This window comes from Tasmannia lanceolata, unplaced genomic scaffold, assembly GCF_043159265.1.
Source record: "Tasmannia lanceolata isolate RefF3 unplaced genomic scaffold, GAP_Taslan_0.1 ptg000016l, whole genome shotgun sequence".
In the NCBI taxonomy this organism is placed as follows: Eukaryota; Viridiplantae; Streptophyta; class Magnoliopsida; order Canellales; family Winteraceae; genus Tasmannia; species Tasmannia lanceolata.
In genome coordinates this window covers 8,500,676-8,521,537 of record NW_027518693.1, presented here as the reverse complement: position 1 = coordinate 8,521,537, position 20,862 = coordinate 8,500,676, and the positions used below count along the sequence as shown (strand labels likewise).

General features: G+C 38.2%; 2 protein-coding genes across 2 annotated transcripts; one reads left to right on the top strand and one right to left on the bottom strand.

Moving 5' to 3' along the window:
• Window positions 1-4,282: 4,282 nt before the first annotated feature.
• LOC143848644 (uncharacterized) lies at window positions 4,283-5,996 on the bottom strand. The gene has a single exon (XM_077357639.1). It carries the CDS (start codon window positions 5,705-5,707, stop codon window positions 4,502-4,504), a length of 1,206 nt encoding a protein of 401 aa, XP_077213754.1. The 5' UTR covers window positions 5,708-5,996; the 3' UTR covers window positions 4,283-4,501.
• A 5,492-nt stretch (window positions 5,997-11,488) lies between these two features.
• LOC143848964 (succinate dehydrogenase [ubiquinone] iron-sulfur subunit 3, mitochondrial-like) lies at window positions 11,489-19,113 on the top strand. The gene is made up of 4 exons (XM_077358005.1): window positions 11,489-11,593; window positions 16,361-16,599; window positions 17,758-17,967; window positions 18,879-19,113. The coding sequence occupies exons 1-4, from the start codon at window positions 11,489-11,491 to the stop codon at window positions 19,111-19,113; spliced, it is 789 nt and encodes a 262-aa protein (XP_077214120.1).
• The last annotated feature ends 1,749 nt before the right edge of the window (window positions 19,114-20,862 follow it).

Genomic DNA, 20,862 nt, shown 5'->3' with positions numbered 1-20,862 from the left:
TAATCTGTCGGCAAAGAATATTTTTTGTATTCCAATAAAAATCACAATTGTTTTTAGGGATTTGATAGCGTCCATTGCATAAGGCATTTCGCGGATGGTCAGGTCTGTTGCATGTACATGCTCACTTTTCAGCAGATTTTGTATTCATTCACGAGGTGGCTGCTCTCACATGCAACAGACCATGCACGAAATGCCTTATGCGGTGGAGAAAAAAAAAATGGCGATAATATTTTCACCCTCCTGCAGCCTGCAGTACGCATTCGCCCCCTCTTTAATGTGATTTGACGTAAAAAAGTGTTAAAGTTGCCCGCTGTTCCCGTTACAACGGGGCGAATAAGTACCGCAGGGGGTGAAAATATCATCTCCCAAAAAAAAATAAGGCAAAAAGATAGTGATTTTATAAATGTTTGAAGGGCCTCTTGTGTCAACAAAAGTTATAGTGTATTATTGAGGGACCTATGAGGAATATTTTGAAGAAAACACTCTCTAAATTAAGGAATTTATAATAAAAAATCCTTTAAAATAAAATAAAAGTATATTAAACAGTTTTAGGATTTATGACATACCAAACAGATGATAGTGAATTCTCATCTAACACTAATATGAAGAATCTAGGATTTGTTAAAACCCATTTTTCTATAATATAGGATAACCAAACATTAACTATATGTCAACGTTTAAAAATATTTAATTAAAATCTTTAAAAACCTTGCTAGAACAAGCCATACATAAGCTTCTAATCACAGAAAAGAATGAGCAAATATGCAATACGTTGCAACCATAAAAAAACAAACTGGCTTTTCCTTATTATGTCAAGTCACATTAGGTTAATATTATCTTTGAAACACTGATAATTGCTTACTTTTAGTTTAGAGTGTGAATATGGTTTCTCCCGGGCCCATTCCATTTATTCTAGTTTAACTTAAATGACGTTTGTTGTCGATACTATCGCCATACAAATCTTATCAGATCTTGTGCAGACCAAACTCACCCAAGTGCTTCATATGTTAGCCAATGTAGAGAATCAAGGAAACTTTGTTTATGTCAGCTGATTACTACAGTTAATTATCTCTATAATTTATAATGTGCCAGATCAACCTAGATTATTAGGCATAATAATGTATTTAAGACTGAGTTTATTCCGTTGTATCTAGGAAAAAAATATGGAAAAATTCCATGAAAAATGGGTTTTACGCCCATTTTAAGTTGAAAGAAACATAGCCTTGTGGAAAAATTGTCCATCAAAAATAAGTTTGGAAAATCCCTTAAGACTAAAATGAAAAGAGAGATCATCTTTTCTAAACAGATGATTTACGCATAAAAAAAGAGGGGTCATATTCCCCTCCCCCCGATGGATATTTTACTCTCCTTTAACAGAAATCGTTAACTTTTATGCTTTTGGAGTTAACGGTTGCTTCTCCACCCTTCATAAAAGTTGACGAAAACTGTTAAAGGAGGAGGGAAATAGCCATCAGGGGGGGCTGGGAATATCACTGACCATCAAAAAAATCTTTACCAAAGAGACGTAAGCAAACATGTGGCGTGCGTCCTTTCCAACAAAACCTTCTCTATTGGGCTACCTAGCCACAGTAGGATAGAGACACTTTTAAAAAGTGGCCACCTTCTATTTGGTTTAGGTTAGCTCTAAAACCATATAAAATGGAGATATTTTTGTACCTATAACCAAGGTTTAAAATTTCGGTTTCGGTACAGGTTTCGGACCCTGGAAATTTCGACTGAAATCCGGTACCACAAAGAAAAGGATATTTTAGAAATTTCGGTAATTTCGGACAAAATTTCTGAAAAATATTAAAATAATAATTAAAAAAAGGTTTTTTGGTTTAAATTTTGCGCAAAAATGAAATTTCGACCGAAATTTTGGAATTTCGGATTTCGGTCAAAATTTAAAACCATGCCTATAACCAATCGATAAGGAAATTTAGAAATTATTTGCCTACAGAAATGAATAACATTAGGGAATAACATTAGGAATGATCCATGGGCATGACATATGAGTTGCATACACGTTCATTCGGTGTATAGTTTACTTACCACGGTTCAATCATTATATGCTTGTGATCAGAAACCCCATCAAGCATCATGATTAGTCGGCAGTGGCTGGATTGCACACACTGGATGTTTGTGTATTTCTTAACGTCAAATCATTCCACTAAATGGCAATAGACTAAGCAACAAATAGCATATAGTGACATTTATGGAAGTAACCTTCTCTAAGGAGAGTTACTGTGAAAATCACAACGGCAGGGTGTCAAAACCCTACTCCTTTATTTTGTCAAAATCCTGCCCCTTGATTTTTGATCTCGACACCCTGCTCTTGTGATTTTCAAAGTCGGGCATCATATAAAAACTCCTGTAAGGATACTGATATTTGCACACCTCTCTTTATTTTAAACTTCTACGATTGGCTGTTCCAAACTTCCAATACGCAAGAACCTTCATCTAGTAGTCATAGACTCGTAGAGAACAAGTCTGAAGCAAAGAGAAGGGTGCCAACACCAAAACAATAGGAAGAAGATATGGTTATCTTTGAATTATCTACCGCAGTAGATTTTGATTTTCAACAACTGTTTTTTCAGTTCTTAATAAAATCTTTTTGGCCTTAAGGTTGACAAGACCCTTAAATTAATAAGTAAAAGGAGCCCTTCTTTGCAAATCCGAGGGCAACTGGTCTAAGCACAAGTCCTGGCTTGAAGTCTTATCAGAGACTTTGGCCAACGTTGCGCCAGATTGCAGTCTACTTTCATAATAGCTTACAAAAAGAAATACCACAAAAAAGGACACAGAAAAGAAGAGAGGGAAGAAATTTTCAACTGCATGTGTTGAACAGGAGTGCCGAACATAAAATAAAACCCTCTGGGAAACGCTAAGAAGTATACAAAGTTGAAATACTTGCATGCTATTTAAAAAGGGTGTCTTTTGGAAGGAAAATGTCAAAGTAGAGGCCAGTAATTAATTATTACGGAGCCAATTCTAAGACACTGTTTTACTCTCTCTCGCTCTCTTTATACACTTGTATACATATATACCATTTTATTTACATGCCTAAGTAGAGGTTAAATGAATATATGCATTGCTATGGATGGTATAGTTGGCAGCTTTTGGAGATGGAGATACAAAAAGGCTAGATGGCTTTTAGGTTGGATTGAAAGCGTAGGGCTTTTGGGGGGCTTTTGGAGGACCTCTTCCATCTCCTTCAGTGAGACCCTCAATGACAGAAGATATCATCATTGCTAAAAACCAGATTATTCACTGGCATGGGCCACCATGATTTCAACATAGTGTCATATGTCACAACTCAAGGACCCAATCTCACAAAATCCCATGGCTAATCATCTCCACTTTTATAATATCATTCAAAAAAAACAGTTAAAGAAAAAAAATCCCCTCTTTTTTTCCTCCGGTTTCACAAAATCCCATGGCTAATCATCTTCCCTCCCCTTTTGCAAGATTGTTAAAATAAAAAAGAAAAAGTTCTCCTCTTTGCATGACAAGAAATTAGTCTCTCTCTCTCTCTCTCTACATAACCCACAAAAGATTACTAGGGACTACCATTCAAAACTTAGCCCCTCCCTCTCTCTCTCTCTCTCTCAAAATTCATATCCACCCATAACCCACAAAAGATTACTGGGGGCTACGATTCAAAAAAAAAGGACAGAAAAAAAGATTACTAGGGACCAAGAAAAAATTCATATCCATGTATCCAACTATTCATCTTCATCATTCAAAGGATAATATGGCGCGTGTGGATCACAAGCTAACCATTTCTAAAATGTCCCCTCGATTATTCAATGGTGAGGAGACTCATCTATTTAGATAGTTTCATTTACATATGGGTTTGTTTGTTTTGATCGATTGTCTGATTATTGTTGTTGCCATTGTAATTATTTCGATTGACAAAGTGCATTCATGCGGGGCAGTTGAAGACCTTGTGGTTTTCATCAATTAGTTTTATTTTTTATTTTTGTTTAGTGTAATCAAATTCAAAAGGGAGGTATTTAAATTTCAATCTTAAGATTTCGGCGGCTAATGATTCCCCAAATCTCGCCCACAATCACTCCAATGCATCAGCCAATAAACTAAACAAAAAATCCTATTTTGATGGAGAATATCAGAATAGGAGGAAAAAAAGATAAAATCCCTGAGAATCGTTTGCATTGCATCTAACTTTTTAATCTTTCTAATTTTTAGGATATGGGTTTAAGACAGAATAATTTGGGTCTTCACACACATTCTCCTTGTAGTTGTGAAATCAAGCAAGATAAATAAAAAAACTAAAATTTCCATAATCACATATTTAGTGGCTGTATTATCAGAAGGAAGTGAACAAAAGAGACTATCTATTCTCTGCAAACCCATTAAAAAAAAGAGAGAGACTATATATTACTTACACAGAAGCAATAAAGGCACGCTGCATTCTGTTGGTTGTGAAAAAGATGGATTGAAACTCTCTCTTTTTTTCCCCTTTTGTGCTGCATATTTTCTAATCTGAAGAACAAATCCATGAATCTACCATACCTTCACCTCTCGATGAAACGTTCTCCGACGCCTTCTCTGAATGGAAATCCGATGAAGAAGCCGTGTAATTTATCTTGCAACTAGTCATCCGTTGAGAATTGTTGTAATTCCCATTGAAAGCCCTCAAATGACTTTGATCTCCATCTTTCAAACCATCTTCATCACCCCAAATCGGAGTATTATCGCTAAGATTTGTGTTGACATGCCCTTGATTCATAGTAAATTCCTCCAACATTCCCATTTTAAGCTGTGAATCAACCCCTTGAGATTTCGAGGTAAAAGCTGGTAAATTCGATAATGGGTACTTGGGAGGAGGAGTTTGCAAGAGAGATTGGAAGGCGAAAAGTGGGTTCTGCATGGATGGTAGATTTTGATGTTGGAAATTATTAGTAGTATTAGCTAAATTAGTAGTATTAGTATTACTACTTGTACTAGTAGTAGTAGTAGAAGATGAAGCAAGAACATCAAGCATTGTAGAAGAAGGGAAAGAAGGTTGATGGGGTTTCTGGGCGAAAGGGCGTAAGAGGTAAGGCGGCGGAGCGGAGTGAGAGGCGAAGAGATCGAATCGGTTTCGAGGGAACGTCGAAGCGGAGAAGGGCGGTGCAGGGATTCCAGTGAATTCTTGCACCATTGCTCGGAAATTCGACGTATCGGTGGTGAGGACGGTGGTGGGTGCACGCCTAGAAGCCCTAGAACGCTTCTTTGAGTTACGGATCAAGTTGGGTTGATCAGTGGGTGCAGAAGACGTACTTTCTCTATATAGGCCTTCTGTGATAAATCCAGGAGAAGGTCGGAGGGGAGCGTTGTGGGTGATCGAAAGTAATGGGGCTGATGGATTTTGGATGGGGAATGGGCTTGATGACGAGGATGGGCCCATTAAACCGCCTATGTGGGTGCAATTGGATTGGGGTGGGGTTTTGGACCAAAGTGGGTCGAGATTTAGAAGGGAATTGACATTGGGAAGTGTGGGGGTTTGGGGGAAGGTGTAATTGGAGAAGGAATCAAAGAAGGAAGATGGGTTGTGGTTAGAAGGTTGGGTTTGTGGGGGATTTGAGATGGGATTTAGATGTGAAGAAGAATTGAAGAAGGATGAGATGGATTCAGCCCGGGAATCATATTCTTCGTCGCCACCACTTGATGATTGCATACTCCCACTGTTATTGGAATCCATGGCTATAGAGAGAAGAAAAAGAAGATGATAAAAAGTAGAGATAAAGAGGGATATGTTCTTACATGACAATTAAAGAGGATATGCAATAAAACCCATGTAGTAAATGAGGAGATCTTCTAGAAGAGGCAGAAGAAAGTACTCCCATCTTTAGTTTCTGTATGAAAGGAAAGGATAAGATTTGTGTTTTGGGGAAGGGTTGAATTAGGGTTTGGGAGAGGAGGATGGAGAGGAGATAGGCTGTTTCTTTCTTCCCTAAAAGAGAGGCGGCTTCTACTCACGTTTCCACTTAAGAAGAGATCCTCCAAAGATTGCAAGGTGGGGCCTCCATTAGAGGGCAGCTACGGGTGGTAGCCGGTCAGAGAGAGAGAGTTTAGAATGGGTGTGAAAGAAAGAAAATGACAGTTAAATTTGGGAGAGAGAGAGAGACGAGGTAGGCAAGCAACCAAACGGTGATATGTGGTGGTTGAAGGAATGAAGAAAAGTTGGAGAATAACCACCACTAACACTATTCTAGAGTTTTTTTTTCCAGGAAAAATTGCCAAAGGGGGAGATCAAAATATGAGAATTGCCAAGGGGGACACACTTTTGAAAAATTGTTAGAGGGGACGAAATGCGGGTTATCAAGTCTCTAGAAGGGGGTTATCAACTCTCTAAATGGGGTTATTAAACTCTCAAAAGAAGGGAGATAGGGGTGTAAACGCGCCGAGCCGAGCCGAGCTTGGCCAGGCTCGGCTCGGCTTGTTAAGTTCAAAAGCTCGGCTCGGGCTCGAACCAGGCTCGGGCTCGGTCAGGCTCGGCCCGGCTCGCGAGCCTTATCGAGCTCGGGTTATATTAAATTCACACCCCTCATCTTCCCTGGACAGCCCTATCTAGTGTAATTTGACTACTCTTTTTACACTACTGGGGTGGTCCAAGTAACAAATGGGGTTCCAAAAAAGAAGTGACATATTTTGCCTCCCCCTTTCACTCCCTGGACAACCCTTTTAATGTATATATTAATATATAATATATATATTTAAATATATTAAATTCTTAACGAGCCAAGCCGAGCCTGGCCTAACTCGGGCTCGGCTCGCTAAGCTTAACGAGCCTGGCCAGCCGGCTCGGCTCGGTTCGTTAAGGATTCGAGCCGAGCTCGAGCGAGCTTCCGAGCCCGAGCCAAAATTGACACCCTTAGGGAGAGTTTAATAACACACTTTTGAGAGTTTAATAACCCCATTTAGAGGGTTGATAACCCCCTTCTAGAGACTTGATAACCCCCATGTCGTCCCCCTCTAACAACTTTTCAAAAGTGTGCCCCCCCCCCCCCCCCCCCCCCCATGGCAATTCTCTGTAGTTTTACGTCACATTGGCAATTTTTCCTTTTTTTAGGAAATGATGTATACTTGTATGGTCCAGGGTTTTTCAGAAAGTATAGTACGGCCCACACCATTGGATGATCCAAACCGCCCATTTGATGATCCTAGCCCTCCAAACTATAGAGGAACTGCATGTAAAGGAAAAGATATTAGGGGACAACCTATGTATGTTGTGGCCCGTGAAATGGACGGTTTAGATCATCTTATGGAGTCGTCCTACAACACCTTTTGAAAAATAATGCACTATACGGGCTTATACCATATAAAATCTCCACTATTCAAAGAGCAAAATCTCTCTCTCTCTTACGCACACACACATGAAAAGAGAAAAATCATTATCAAGAAATTACCAGATTTTTAAGCTAACTGATATTTTGATCATTGATTGTTCTTTAAAAGGAAAATTTTTTTTTTTTTTTTTTTTTTCTGAGAGCAGAATCTCCCTACGATCTTTGACCAAGTCAGAAAACCAAATCAAAATAAAATATAAAGTTATTTATTGAGAATCAGAGGATTTTTTACCATCTTCTCCCTCTGCAAATTTACTGAGGAAAAGCACTTTTAATGTGTTTGTTTTACCTGTTTGGGTCGGGAGGATTTTTTTCCTTTTTCCTCATTAGGTATTAGGTTTAACCATTACAACTTAAGATTCATCCCCACTATTTATTATCCTATGGTTGCAGTAATTTTTTATTTTTCATTTGCTTTTCACCTTCTTTTTTTTTGTCATTTTGGATGGTTAGTTTCGTTGAACCATAATTAAGTTTGATGCAACAATCCACAATGTAAATTAATACTATATCCAATCATACACATAGTAAACATCGATACTTAGCTATGTCATTTGATATAGACACCCCCTCCTTTCATTTAAAGAAACACCTACTTGATTTATTCATTCTTAAATTGTTGATGATGAAAGATAGATGTAATTTCCTTGGTAGTGGGGAATTTTCTAGGCCTTTTTGGTTTTCCCTCTTTTAGAACTTATAAACACCCTGACGCTGACCCTAACCCTAACCTTAACCCTAACTCTAACCTTAGCCTAATCCCCTAAGTCCTCATTTCTCAACCCTCTGAATTCTACACGGAATGTTAGAAAATCCGTGACCCTTGCTTTTACCGTTTTTGACCGTTACGCTGCCACAAGTATATAATATAAGAAACACTTTCATCTCTCTAATTCTAAGCTCCATTCTAGAACTAATAATCATGCCTAATTTCTTATTCGCATCACTCTCTTTCACTAATCTATACCACATTTATCATTTTCTTACCATGGTACTTGTTAGTTAGTTAGTTAGTTAGGTGATGAGAAATGATAAGTGCGCTCGCCGCCGCACAAGCCGATCGCGAGTGCATGCGAGCTAGAGAAGGCCACGTTGGCAAATGCACCCTGAAAATTGGGTTGCTTAGTACATCTAGTTAAAATATTTTTCCTCATTATTAATTAAATAAGTTTTGTGACCTTTCCATCAACTATAATCTATTGAAATAACTTCATTTTAGTACATCTAGTTAAAATATTGTTAAGATATGTCAGATAAGATCTATAAGATCTTACTGTTGGATTATTAGAGGTTAAGATTAGTTAGCTTGACTCGGTTGTTGGGTTGGATTAGGAAAGGAGATTGGATTAGGATAATCAAGGCCAAATCTTATCTTTAGCTCTTTTATGTTTATCTCTTTATCTGTAAGTGCTTAATTAAGCACCTATTACACTTATTAATGAATACATCAGAAATTAGTGAAATAATATAATTTTTACATGGTATCAGAGCGGGTCGATCCGACCTTGTATTGATCACAACACAAGTGATATGGTAGATCAGCCGTCCGCCCGACAAATAACTATCTTGATTTCTTTTTTCCTTCTCACTTTTGTTTTCGGTTGTTGCCACCCACTGTCCTCACCGTATGAATCGCCATAACCAATAGAAAAGAGAAAAGAGAAAAGAGAGGACTCTTTGAGGCTTTATATCAAGCACCTTCAATGCGGCAGCCAACTTACCAACATTGATGGCCGGACGATCGCCAGTTTCTTTGAACTCTGGTGGAATGGCTACAGTGCCCTGTTTTTAAACCCCAAAAGTGTCAACTGACTTCTCCATATAACCTGGCTCCTTGAAACCTAAGTCGTTTTGGTTTATCTAATCCTCTTTTTCTTCCTTCACGGGGCCAAAATTTGTCTAGTTTCTTTGATGTGCTACATGGGGTTTTGGGATGACGAGTGGGAATTAGGAAGGAGAAGGGTTTATGCAGCTTTTTAAGCTGTAAAATCCATATCTTTTTCTCTCACTATTTCTCTGTTTGCATGCCCTTGTTTTTGTCTTAACACCCATGCCACTAAATTCCAAAGCCCTAGAAGATTTGCTTGCTTTGCTTGCTATTCCCTACTTGCACAATTATCAAAGCTAAGCAGCTTATTACATGGTTCTCAATTCCAAAATAGTGTCATTTATAATTTAAAGCAAAATCAACCACTTGCTCTTGGTAATGATACTCCTCTCCATTGCGGCCTCTTCATCTTTATCCAAACATCAGCTGCTACAATTGATATTGTCACCCTTCCATTATCTTATGTGAAATTCTTACCCTGATATTTGCACCACTCTTTTTACACATAGTCCAATTTCTTTTTATGACCTTGATGTTAGCCGTTGATTGTCCACCAGTTGTCATTCTCCTGGCTATTTTTTCCTTGCCTTTCATTTCTTTCATTTTCATTTGTTTATTTCAGTTTAGGTACATCTGTTTGTTTGAGGTGCATGCCTAAAATAACTACTCTACTCAATTGAGGTGCTTTGACCCCTTAGGGTACAATCCTTGGTCCCTTGGAGGAGTGTGTGCCATACAAATTCTTTGTGGATCGATATCAAAAGTCGACCATGTCTTTGCCCATTGTGGCATTGGTCCATAGTGATCCTTTTATGTAGACTCGCCCATCGAGGCCTTGAGTCTCTCTTCGCTGCTCATCTCCGGTATTCCTTTTGATGACTTGAAATTCGGCAAGAAGCACCAGTCAAAATCAGTGGACTTCTTCATCAGCTTGGGTGTGCATTATGCCGCTAATTGACTGAAGATATTTTATTGTAATCAATTGGGGATATTTGATTGTATCAAACGTATATAGATTTTCAATCAATATACGTTTGAGGGGGCATGTTAAGATATGTCAGATAGTTAAGATTAGTTAGCTTGACTTGGTTGTTGGGTTGGATTAGGATAATCAAGGCCAAGTCTTATCTTTAGCTCTTTTATGTTCATCTCTTTATCTGTAAGTGCTTATTTAAGCACCTATTACACTTATTAATGAATATATCAGAAATTAGTGAAATCTTAGAAATTTTACAAAAATAAAGAGATTTTAGTTCACGTACAAAACTCAGATGAAAAAGGAAGACCATTTGGCCTTTTTAAACACAGTAACGCAAAGGAATTCATGTAATTATAAGCTGTAAAAAAAAAAAGGGTGGCAAATCTTAGTTTTACGTCTGATCATTTAAAATTGAAGAAAGAGGAAAATAAGGAATTGGAGGAAAAGGCATAGGTATTAACTTTGAAATATTTGCTGATTGCTTAAGTTATTCATCATCACGCTCCCGATTTTTATATTTTTTAAAAGATAAAGCTTGCTTTCTATCCATTTCACCGTCCTTTCTCCGTTGTGGGTGGCCAATGTCAGCTATCTCAACCATATACTCAATCGGGACCACTGTAGGTTGGTCACAGTAGAAAAATCTCAACAATCGAGCAATCCTAACCATTCAATCAATATATTGAATTAGACTATTGCTTATTTTACCTTTAATTGACTATATAAGAAGGGAGGAGTCGTGACCCATTAATGCCTGGCCCCATTAGATATAGCATACATGTCAAAAATGTGGTATGTGTGAAATTCAACATAGAATTTGGTGATGAATTTGATGGGATGGCCCCACACTTATATATAGTATATAGCAAAACCAAACCCTCACACCATCGACCCGTTCCTAAGCTACATGGACAACGAATTGTGAACCAATATGAGATGTATTCGTAGCCATTCAAAAAATATATGTGTAAGATGTATTTGTAATCTAATTCCGACTTTCGAATTTCTTATTCCTAGTAAAATCAAATTGGCGAACCCGAGAAGTATACCACTAACTAATTGGGTCTGGGAGAGTTCTCGGCTTGATTCGACTCTCTTTATTCATCATATATAGTTCTAAAGTACTTATAATTCTACTTGTCTACGTAGATGATATCATTCTAATATAGAACTACACATGACTATGCTAATTCATCTACTTTAGTGTCTTGATCTTGAATTCCTAATTAAAGATTCTAAGGCTGCCAAGCACTTTTTTCTACTGCGTCGAAGTTTTCTCCATGGCCTATTATCTCAAAGCAAGTACATAGCTGATATTTTAGAACGATGAAGATGGAAGGTGTGAAACCTTGTTCCACTCCAATGGCTTATAAGCTTTCCTTACATCGTCTCTTATGCCACGACAATGATGTCAAAGAGTACCATAACATTGTGGGTGCTCTATAATATCACTCTTATAAGACCTAATTTATCATTTGCTCCGAATAAATTAGTTTTTCAATTTTTGCATAGTCCTACTGCTGTTTTTCGAGTCATCATAAGATGTATTATGCATTCCTTAAATGGCGTCATCATATGCGGTGCGGTGTCTGACCTTGGCACTCCAATCATCTTCCTATTTGATCTTTTCTCGATGATGATTGGGCGGGACGCGGCGGGATGCCCTGATGACCGAAAATCTACTCATAAGTATTGCATTTTACCAATATCCCTATAATCTGGTAATAATTTTCACTTGTTAATCATTACTTTTAAGAGTGAAATTTTACAAATAATAAAGTTTTTGTTAGGAAGGATCACACACAATCTTTCTTTTTTTTTGGGTTGATGAGTACTTCTCAAATGAATTAAGAGGGACAAAAAGCAGCCAAGATTATCAACAGCTGATTAATGAGCACATGTCATTATAAATCACAGCTAAGAGATCTCCGTGAGGCCTCTTTATCGTTCTATGTATATCTAGCTTCTTTACTTCGATTACCTTGAATTACCAAACCTCATTAAAAACTTTTATAGTTAGCAACTTCTCAATGATAAATACCACCTCTCATAACGAAAGATAGGTGAGAGAAATTGACTTATGCTCCTCCTAATTGGATCCTTTATTGGACCCATATGAAGGTTATTAACTATGTACTTCGGACCCAAACACTAAACAAGTGAACCTACAATCCAAGTAACATAACTAATTTTAGATTATTTTAAGTTTTCCTCTCTCTCTCTCTCTCTCTCTCTCTCTCTCTCTCTCTCTCTTCCCCTATCCTGTCTGTCTTCTGCTTGAATGTCCCTTATTATTTATAAAGAATTGGAGGTCCACCCATTCCTTTTTGGATTAAAAAAGTAAACTGAACCGTGGAGAGCGGCATATATACAGTTTGTATTGTATATAAGAATGGTTTTATATTTCGTCCGAAATTTCTGATTTTGGTTGGGTCCGAAACCGAAATTTCGCCAAAATCCAAATTTCGCCAATTACCAAATTTCAGACTGAAATATTGGCATTTCGGCTGGCCAAAATGTTTACCGAAACCGAAATTTAAAACCATGTATATAAGTGATATACAGCAAAGCATTCTCCATATGCATATGCAATTACTTTTAGCTGTGTGAACTCAATCTATTACGTCAGAAGGCTCCAACACGAACTTATGTTTCTATTAATTCGATTGACAAGATTTGTGATAAGAGTAAGTTTGTGGCTCAAAATGCTAATTCAAGTTAACCATCCCATCTTCGGTGGGGCCTGGAAAGGAAAACATATATTTTGAATAGCAAACCTTTTTTTAAATTGTAAATGAGTTCATTTGAAAATGTCAAGATTTTTGACATGTTAAAATTGACTTACACACATCCACTCAACATAGTGTATTTCTTTTTGAATTTGCTTGGAACATTATCTGTATTGTCCTCTCTTCCTTTCTTAAGTGGTTTTCACTTTTAGAGACATTTCCTCACCAGCCATGAAATCAAAACACCACTCAAACTTATGGATTAGTGAAGATCAATCATGGCTTAGGAGAGCCTTCCTTTACTTTTTTATTTTTATTTTTTTTCACTTCTAGATCCTAAGCCTGATTTTTCTCATAGAGGTGGTTCTTGGGTCAATCTCGGATTAACCCGTGTGGCGTTAATCCGATAGGATGATCTGAACCATCCATACAGTCCGCTTTCTCATGGATGCGCAGTTGAACGAGAGCTTTGCCAATCGGCACCATCCTACCCATCCAATTAACAGGCATTTACCCTTGAATATGGCCCATTGATCAGTGCCATTTCTAACTACTATGAGATGATATAGGGTGTTCTCGTATGCGATTTCTTGTATCACCGATTGTAGGGGGACCCACCATATGGATGGTCAAGATCATTCAGTACAGTCACATGTGTGTAGTGATTGGATGATTAACCTACCCCAGCCTCTTTTCTAATCTCACACGAAATAGAGGTTATGGAGCCCCTTCGCACCTTTTTGGCTATCTAAGTATTTGGATCCAGGCACAAGATAACTGTGGAAAAAGATATTCTATGGAAAGAAAAATTCCAGGTCGATCTAAATTTCAGTTTTCCATGAAAAAAAGAAAGAAAAGAAACCATTGATTTTGGAAAAAGAAAATTTAATGACAAATAAGTTTACATTACACTGTAAAATTCATTTTCCAAGAAAATAAATTCCGTTTTTTCCCCCCCTACATCAGACAGCTCGAGTTTGTTTTGCCCTATGGTCCTGTGTGGATTGCAGGATTTTTTGGTAAAAGTTTGGAAAAGACAAACTTTTACGTTTTTTCATTGCCTTATTACACATGAAAAAAGCGAGTCGAACCACATTTACAGAGACTTATATTTTATAACGGTGTCCCTGAAATCTATGATTTACCTCTTGTGAAACTACCAATTACTCCAAAAGCTTTAGGTGTTAGAGTTGGTACTAATGAAATATTTCCCTTGTTTAACACTTTAACATATATAAATTTATGTGGTGAGTAATGTAGTTCCATGCTGTTAGAACACGCTACCAAAAATATGTAGTTGCTATAGAAACGAGCTTTGTCATTTCTGTTTTCTTGTAACGGGGAAATTAGTTTGGTTTTGTTGTTGGGGATGGTAATAATGCCCTAATGTGGGCCATTCATGAAAGGGATCAAGGCCGGATTTTCTTAATTTTCAGCTCACCTACCCAAATAAGAAAAACCCATTTTACAACCATGGAAATGGTATTGCCACCCAATTTTTGTTTTTTTTTTTTGAATGGCACCGGATTGTATTAATAAAAAAGAAAACCAGAAAGCAATCCGGAGATCAAGAAAAATAGACAGAATAAATGGAGGTGGAAGGAAATCGAAAACTTCCAAGCCTACCCTTGAAACTCCCTCCTTGGCTAATCTATCAGCTTCCCCATCCGCAGATCATCTGAGGAACTGGCCACCTTTTCCATGATCTTGTCCCTCCAATGAACAAACCTCTAAGGATGGGAGAGACTACCCATCACCCATTTTATCACATGTAGGGAGTCACCTTCGACCGTGACCTTATCAATCATATTGGGATCAATCATCCTAATTCCATGATGAATTGCTTCATCTGATCTCTACCTCGTTTGAGTTTGCAATACCAATTGGACCAAAGAACGTCCATATCGTTGTTGCATCATGACTACGAAGGAGTCCACCTACTCCAACTGGCCCTGACTTTCCGAGGCTAGGACAAAATTTTGGATATAGCGGAACACTCATTCATCTCATTTCACCGTGTTAGAAGATTGGTGAATAGTGAGGCAAATAGATTAGCTAGAAGGGGAGAGTTTCTAGGCCAGAGTTGGAAACTTTTGATTTTCTCCCCCGTGATGGGTTATTTTAGGGAAATGTTATCAGCACTACTGTATTTTGATGAGGGCACTCCTCACTTTATTAAAAGTACGGTATGACCCGTACCATAGGATGATCCAAACCATCCATTAGATGGGGCACAGCCTAAATAGGTTGTGCCCCAAAAATCATGTCCATAGGTTAATCCTAACCCTCCGATCTGAATGTTACAGGTTTATCCTAACCCTCTAGAGATTGGGGGGTTAGGATCAACCTATGGAAATGATTTTTGGGGCACAACCTATTTAGGTTGTGGCCCATCTAATAGACGGTTTTGATCATCCTATGATGCTGGCCATACCGTACTTTGAATAAAGTGAGGAGTGCCCTCATCAAAATACAGTAGTGCTGATAACATTTCCCTAAAGTAACCCATCACGGGGGAGGAAATCAAAAGTTTCCTGTAAATTAATAGTAAGCATGACTTACCGAATTGGATAATGGTCACTTTTTTCCAATTTAAGTGTATTGGAGTGGCACAAAAGGTAAAAATGAAATTAAAATAAAACAAACCATTTTTCAGAGATGCTTTTTTATACAAGTTCGTGATGGAAGAAAAGTGCCAACTTGCCCCATTTTCTCTATGTTTTGAAGGTTTCTTCTTTTATGTATTCTTCTTCTTCTATCATATATTGGAGTACATTTTGTTTGTTCTTCTTCTACTCTGGTTGTGGATCTTGGGCTAGTGTAAACATCGGTTTCACTATTTGAGAAGCGGATTTTCCGGTTTTGCGAAATCCATGTTTCTCCCCGTACCCCCTTTTGTGCTGATATTTTTCCATAAAATGGTGGTGGTTTCCATAATTGTGAAAATGATATTTCCACCCATTTTGTTTGCATTATTTTTCTTAAAAAATAACAACATTTTCACTTCCTTTTGAATCTATTTTCCTAGAAAAATAGTCATTTTTAGTAAAATACAAACAAAGGGGGTGGAAGTGCTCGAAAGAGGGTGGGAATATCTTTTAACATACATAAATTCTGTGGAATAACCATTCAAAAAAAAAATTGTGGAATACTTTTTGTAATATATTCATCTATAGGAGTTATACACCTTAAATTAGATTATGTTGGTGGGAAAAAAAAAATCTAAAGCTCCAGATTTTTTCCCTTTGTGGGGTTTGATAATTGGAACACCCAACAGTGAAATTATCTTATTCCAAGTTTGGATTGGATTGGAGTTTTAACTTTCATCCTCATTGTTCGATTGCGATTTTTGAATTCGAATTGTTGCTTCCATTTATCCTTCTTGAAACCTTTAGCTCTGATTTAGCATCTAGCTACCATTTTCCATTTGGGTGACAAAAATTTAGTTTTCTTTCTATTATTTTACTAGGTCCTAGATGCACTTCAAAAGATTAAGGCAGAGGAAGATTCAACACTTGTGTACAGAAGATCATGCAGGGAAGGCGTATGTGGTTCTTGTGCGATGAGCATCGATGGGACCAACACAGTGGCATGCATAAAACCTATTGATACCAACACTGCCAATGCAACTATAATAACTCCTCTCCCTCGTATGTTTGTGATGAAGGACTTAGTCGTCGATCTCACAAATTTCTACCATCAATACAAGTAAGAACATGATGTATGGCGTCTTTGGATACCTGTAAAAACTATCTGCATATAGTTGAGATCAGATATGATTATTTGCAAACAATGGTTATAATAGTTTTATGCCCTGTTTGTTTTGGATTTTGAGAACCGATTGTGTCAATGGACCCAGACGGATAGTTTTATGCCCTGTTTGTTTTGGATTTGGAGAACCCATTGTGTCAATGGACCCAGATGGTCCAAATCTAAATTGAACTTAAATGGAGAGGAAGAATCTAGCCACATTACAAGGATCCATGGACACATTTTGCAACCCTATCATATGATCTGGAATTATTTCCGATTGGATCTAGACGGCTAACAAAAACTTATGGGACAGTCCTAAATCCGATCTTACTAAACTATTTTACAAAAATACTCTATTTTTTTTTATAACTTTAAGTATTATCGTAGGGTATTATAGTAGAAATAAGCCATGCATTTTTTCGAACCATTCCTATTTTTAGTATTTTGTTATGATCATCTCTCTCAAGTCTCCACTCACCCCACTCACCATCTTCTCTCCCTTTCTAACCATTAACCGTAAGTCCCTAACCCATTATGCCCCCTGCAGACAGCACTGGTGTTCCCCCCCGCTCCCCCCCCCCCCCCCCCCCCAACCCAAATCCTCTTTTGTGAATTTAATTATGTGCAAATGTAAGTAGGACCTGCTAAGACACCCCAATGGATGGTCCGATTTGAAATGGATCATTGCTGAGACACTGGAAGTATGATCCCAAGAACACATTGAATTTGATACGATCGATAAGGTATTTGACTGGATCGTGACTAATACATAGTTGGATTGTTGATCTAAAGCTAATCCGTTGGCACCCCTATTAATTTTGAGTCCAATAATCAGTTTGACTCACAATCGGTTCTCAAAAAGCCAAAACAAATGGGGGCTTACAAATGATATAGTTAGTAGCTTCAAAAGAGGCGTTGATGTCCCATTTGAAAATTAAATCGATTTCAAATGATCTTATTGGCAGTAAGATCTAAATTTGGTGATCTCTTTAGTGTAGAATTCCTAGATTTTCTGTAATTAATGAGGGAAACTTACTTTTACTGCCATGACTATTTGATCTGTTTAGTGTAGAATTGAAGTGTAACCACTCTTGTGATACATGCTCTCTATAGGTTTGTTGAGCGTTGGCTTAAGGCTAAGAAGCCTCCGCCAGACGAGCAAGAATACAGGCAGACACCCGAAGAGAGAAAGAAGCTAGATAGGCTCTATGAGTGCATATTGTGCGCTTGCTGCGCTACCTCTTGTCCTTCCTACTGGTGGAATCAAGAAGAATTCCTTTGCCCTGCCAATCTGCTCCAAGCTTTCCGGTGGATGGCGGACAGGTAAGTTTTTTATCAGCATTACTAAGCTTACACATTTTGGATCAATGTAAGTGCACTTATTGTAACTTGCTGCTAGGACAGTGATGAGTCATTGTTAAGGGGGAGAATTGGGTAGGGTGCAACTTGGGTTGGGCTCAACCCAAACCCAATGGGTTCAACCCGATTTCGGCTCAGGTTGACCTGGCACTTCCTTGGATTGGATTAGGATTGGGAAAAGCCAGCCCCATTTAATTTTGGGTTGAGTTAGTGTTGAAGCCTTGGGCAACCGGGCCCTAACCTCATCTTCTTCTAATTTTGTTGTGGTTTTCAAAATCTTATAGCTATGTTTTTTGTATTTTTTTTGTTTTCTCCCTAGGCTAACCAGAACTCAACCTTGTTTTCGGAAAAAAACAAGTTATACGGGTTGGGTTAGGGTCGAGAGATTTAGAGGCGGGTTGTGTTATTGTTGACCATCCTCAACCCGAGGCTCAAGTTGGGCTAGGGTTGTCTCGACCTGACCGGACTGCTCCCCTAGAATTGGGTGCATGTTTAAATTTTTCATGTTGCTTTAGTAAACAGAAGCAATGGGAGTGGACCTTCTCACCCATTTTCTTTGAGCTTGCCTTTTGCAATTACAATTCCTAAAAGGGAAATGATATTCCCCCCCTCTGACAGATAAAATCCCCCCCTTTAACGTTATTCCTTAAGTTTGCAAGGCAAAGAAAAACGTTAAAGGGGTGAATTTATCCTCGAGCAGTAAACCATTCTCACAGAAACAGTTAAGGGGGGGAGAAGTTTAAATTGGGAATGGGGGTGCAAATATCAAATTCTAAAAAAAAAAAAAAAAAAATCATTTGAACACTTACAAAGCTTAAACCATAATAATTAACAAGTGATTTGGATTCTGTTGGGTGTATTGTGTATCTTTGCAGCCGTGACGATTTTGCCGATTTGAGGTTGCAAGCTCGGACTGAAGATCAAAAAAAGATTTACAGGTGCAGGACTATCATGAACTGCACAGCCACTTGCCCTAAGAGCCTCAACCCTGCAAAAGCCATTAACAAGATGAGGGTGAAGCATTTGGATTCCTGCTCTAGACACCCAAGATTTGGTCTAGAACATCTATTTCATGAACCTAATAGACTTTGTTCTTCTCGTCTGTATTAGTCAATGTAAGCATGGTATGTGACAGAGCATGTGCATTGTGGTAACATAAAATTGTTGCATCTCACACTTGCCCCATGAGACTCTATGGCCGCACAATAAGATGATCATGAGAATATATTCCATTTGTGAGACATTCAAATTCAATATGAGTCGAGTCCCCAGAAGAAAAGTAAAGAAAAAAGTTCATATGAGGTGGCACATCTCTCCTCCAAAAGAGTGACTGCAAAATTGCTATTGTGAAATTGCCTAGACATTCCCATGAATTTAAGCTAATATCTTTAAGGAAATGTTATCAGCACTGCTGTATTTTGATGAGGGCACTCTCACTTTATTAAAAGTACGGTATGGCCAGCACCATAGGATGATCCAAACCGTCCATTAGATGGCCACAGCCTAAATAAGCTGTGGCCCAAAAATCATTTCCATAGTATGATTTCCATAGGTTGATCCTAACCCTCCGATCTCCGATCTGGATCAACCTATGGAAATCATACGCATCCTTTGCCATGTGTCACGTTAGGATTTGTTCGGTTCCCCTCTAGATCTCTCTAACAGCACTGTTTTTTCTTCGACGCAGAGAATGAGCAAAACCTGACCCATTCCTCCCATATTTTCAAATCTCAAATTCCAAGCAACTAAAATCACTGAATTCTTGAAGCGAAGCAGGGTTGCTGTCTTGCTAAAAAATTTCCCCTTCGATTGAATGCTCTAGTTAGGATACTTGGGCTCTCAGAAAAATAAGTATCCATCCCAAGCAGAGAACATCTTTCAAGTTTTATGAGAAAAGATGAAAGCTGGTGAATTGAAATTAAATATTGATGGAGCCGCCAAGCAACCCAGGCACGTCGGGGTGGAGGGGGAGTGTTTAGAAATTATAAAGGCAATACGTACTTACAGGGGTCAGAGCTAGGAATTTACACTTGGGGAGGGTCGGGACTAAGTTACACTTACTAAGCATTGGTCATTGGTGGGGCCACGGCCACTAAACTAGCCAATCATGCATGAACAACCATGCGCATAAAATGGATTTTGCAAGTCATTTGGGGGCCATGGCCCCCTCATGCTATATGTGCCTCCGCCCCTGCGTACTTACATTTCTATAATATTAGCACTAATATGCAGGCATAAGCGAGAAGCATGTTGGATGGATACTGAAAAAGCGCTAGGGATTGGATATATCTGGATTGAATTAACTGGTACCGTTGATAATGGAGCTGAAGCCTAGGGTATCCCATGCTTATAGAGAAGCCGACTCCTTTGCAAATTATGCTTGTAAAAGAAAATTTAATAAAAGATTTAATCGGTAGAAAGATCTTCGTATAAATGCTAGGGGCGCTATTAGATGTGATGCTTTGGGTATTCCAAACATCCGTTGTAAGTGAGTCGTGGTTAGGTGGAATTTCACCCTCTTGTAATTTTCTTTCATCAATAAAATTCAGGGTGCCAACCACGGGTTCCTAAATAAATTCTAGGGAAAATATATAAATTAAAAAAAATGCTCTAAAATGAAAAACTTTGAAGAACACAACCTAAGTTATAGGACCCAAGCGTAGTTGAAACTCGAACACATACATACTCGAGACTTGTATAGTTTAGGCTTGTAATACATATATTTACTTTACATTTGAGAAATGCATAGTTCATAAAATTTTGGATTCGATCAGAGCAAGTCTCTTTCTGGATCCAATCCAACTCCATCTACCTTGTCTTTGGTGTTTTTATGACTTAGAAGGGGCTGCCTTGGTGGTT

Bases quoted from the DNA above. Each gene is read 5' to 3' on its own strand.
- LOC143848644 (XM_077357639.1), bottom strand. From the start codon at position 5,707: ATGGATTCCAATAACAGTGGGAGTATGCAATCATCAAGTGGTGGCGAC.
- LOC143848964 (XM_077358005.1), top strand. From the start codon at position 11,489: ATGAAGATGGAAGGTGTGAAACCTTGTTCCACTCCAATGGCTTATAAG. The intron at 11,594-16,360 runs GTGGGTGCTCTA...TTATTTTACTAG, and splicing joins TCAAAGAGTACCATAACATT to GTCCTAGATGCACTTCAAAA. The intron at 17,968-18,878 runs GTAAGTTTTTTA...GTATCTTTGCAG, and splicing joins TTCCGGTGGATGGCGGACAG to CCGTGACGATTTTGCCGATT.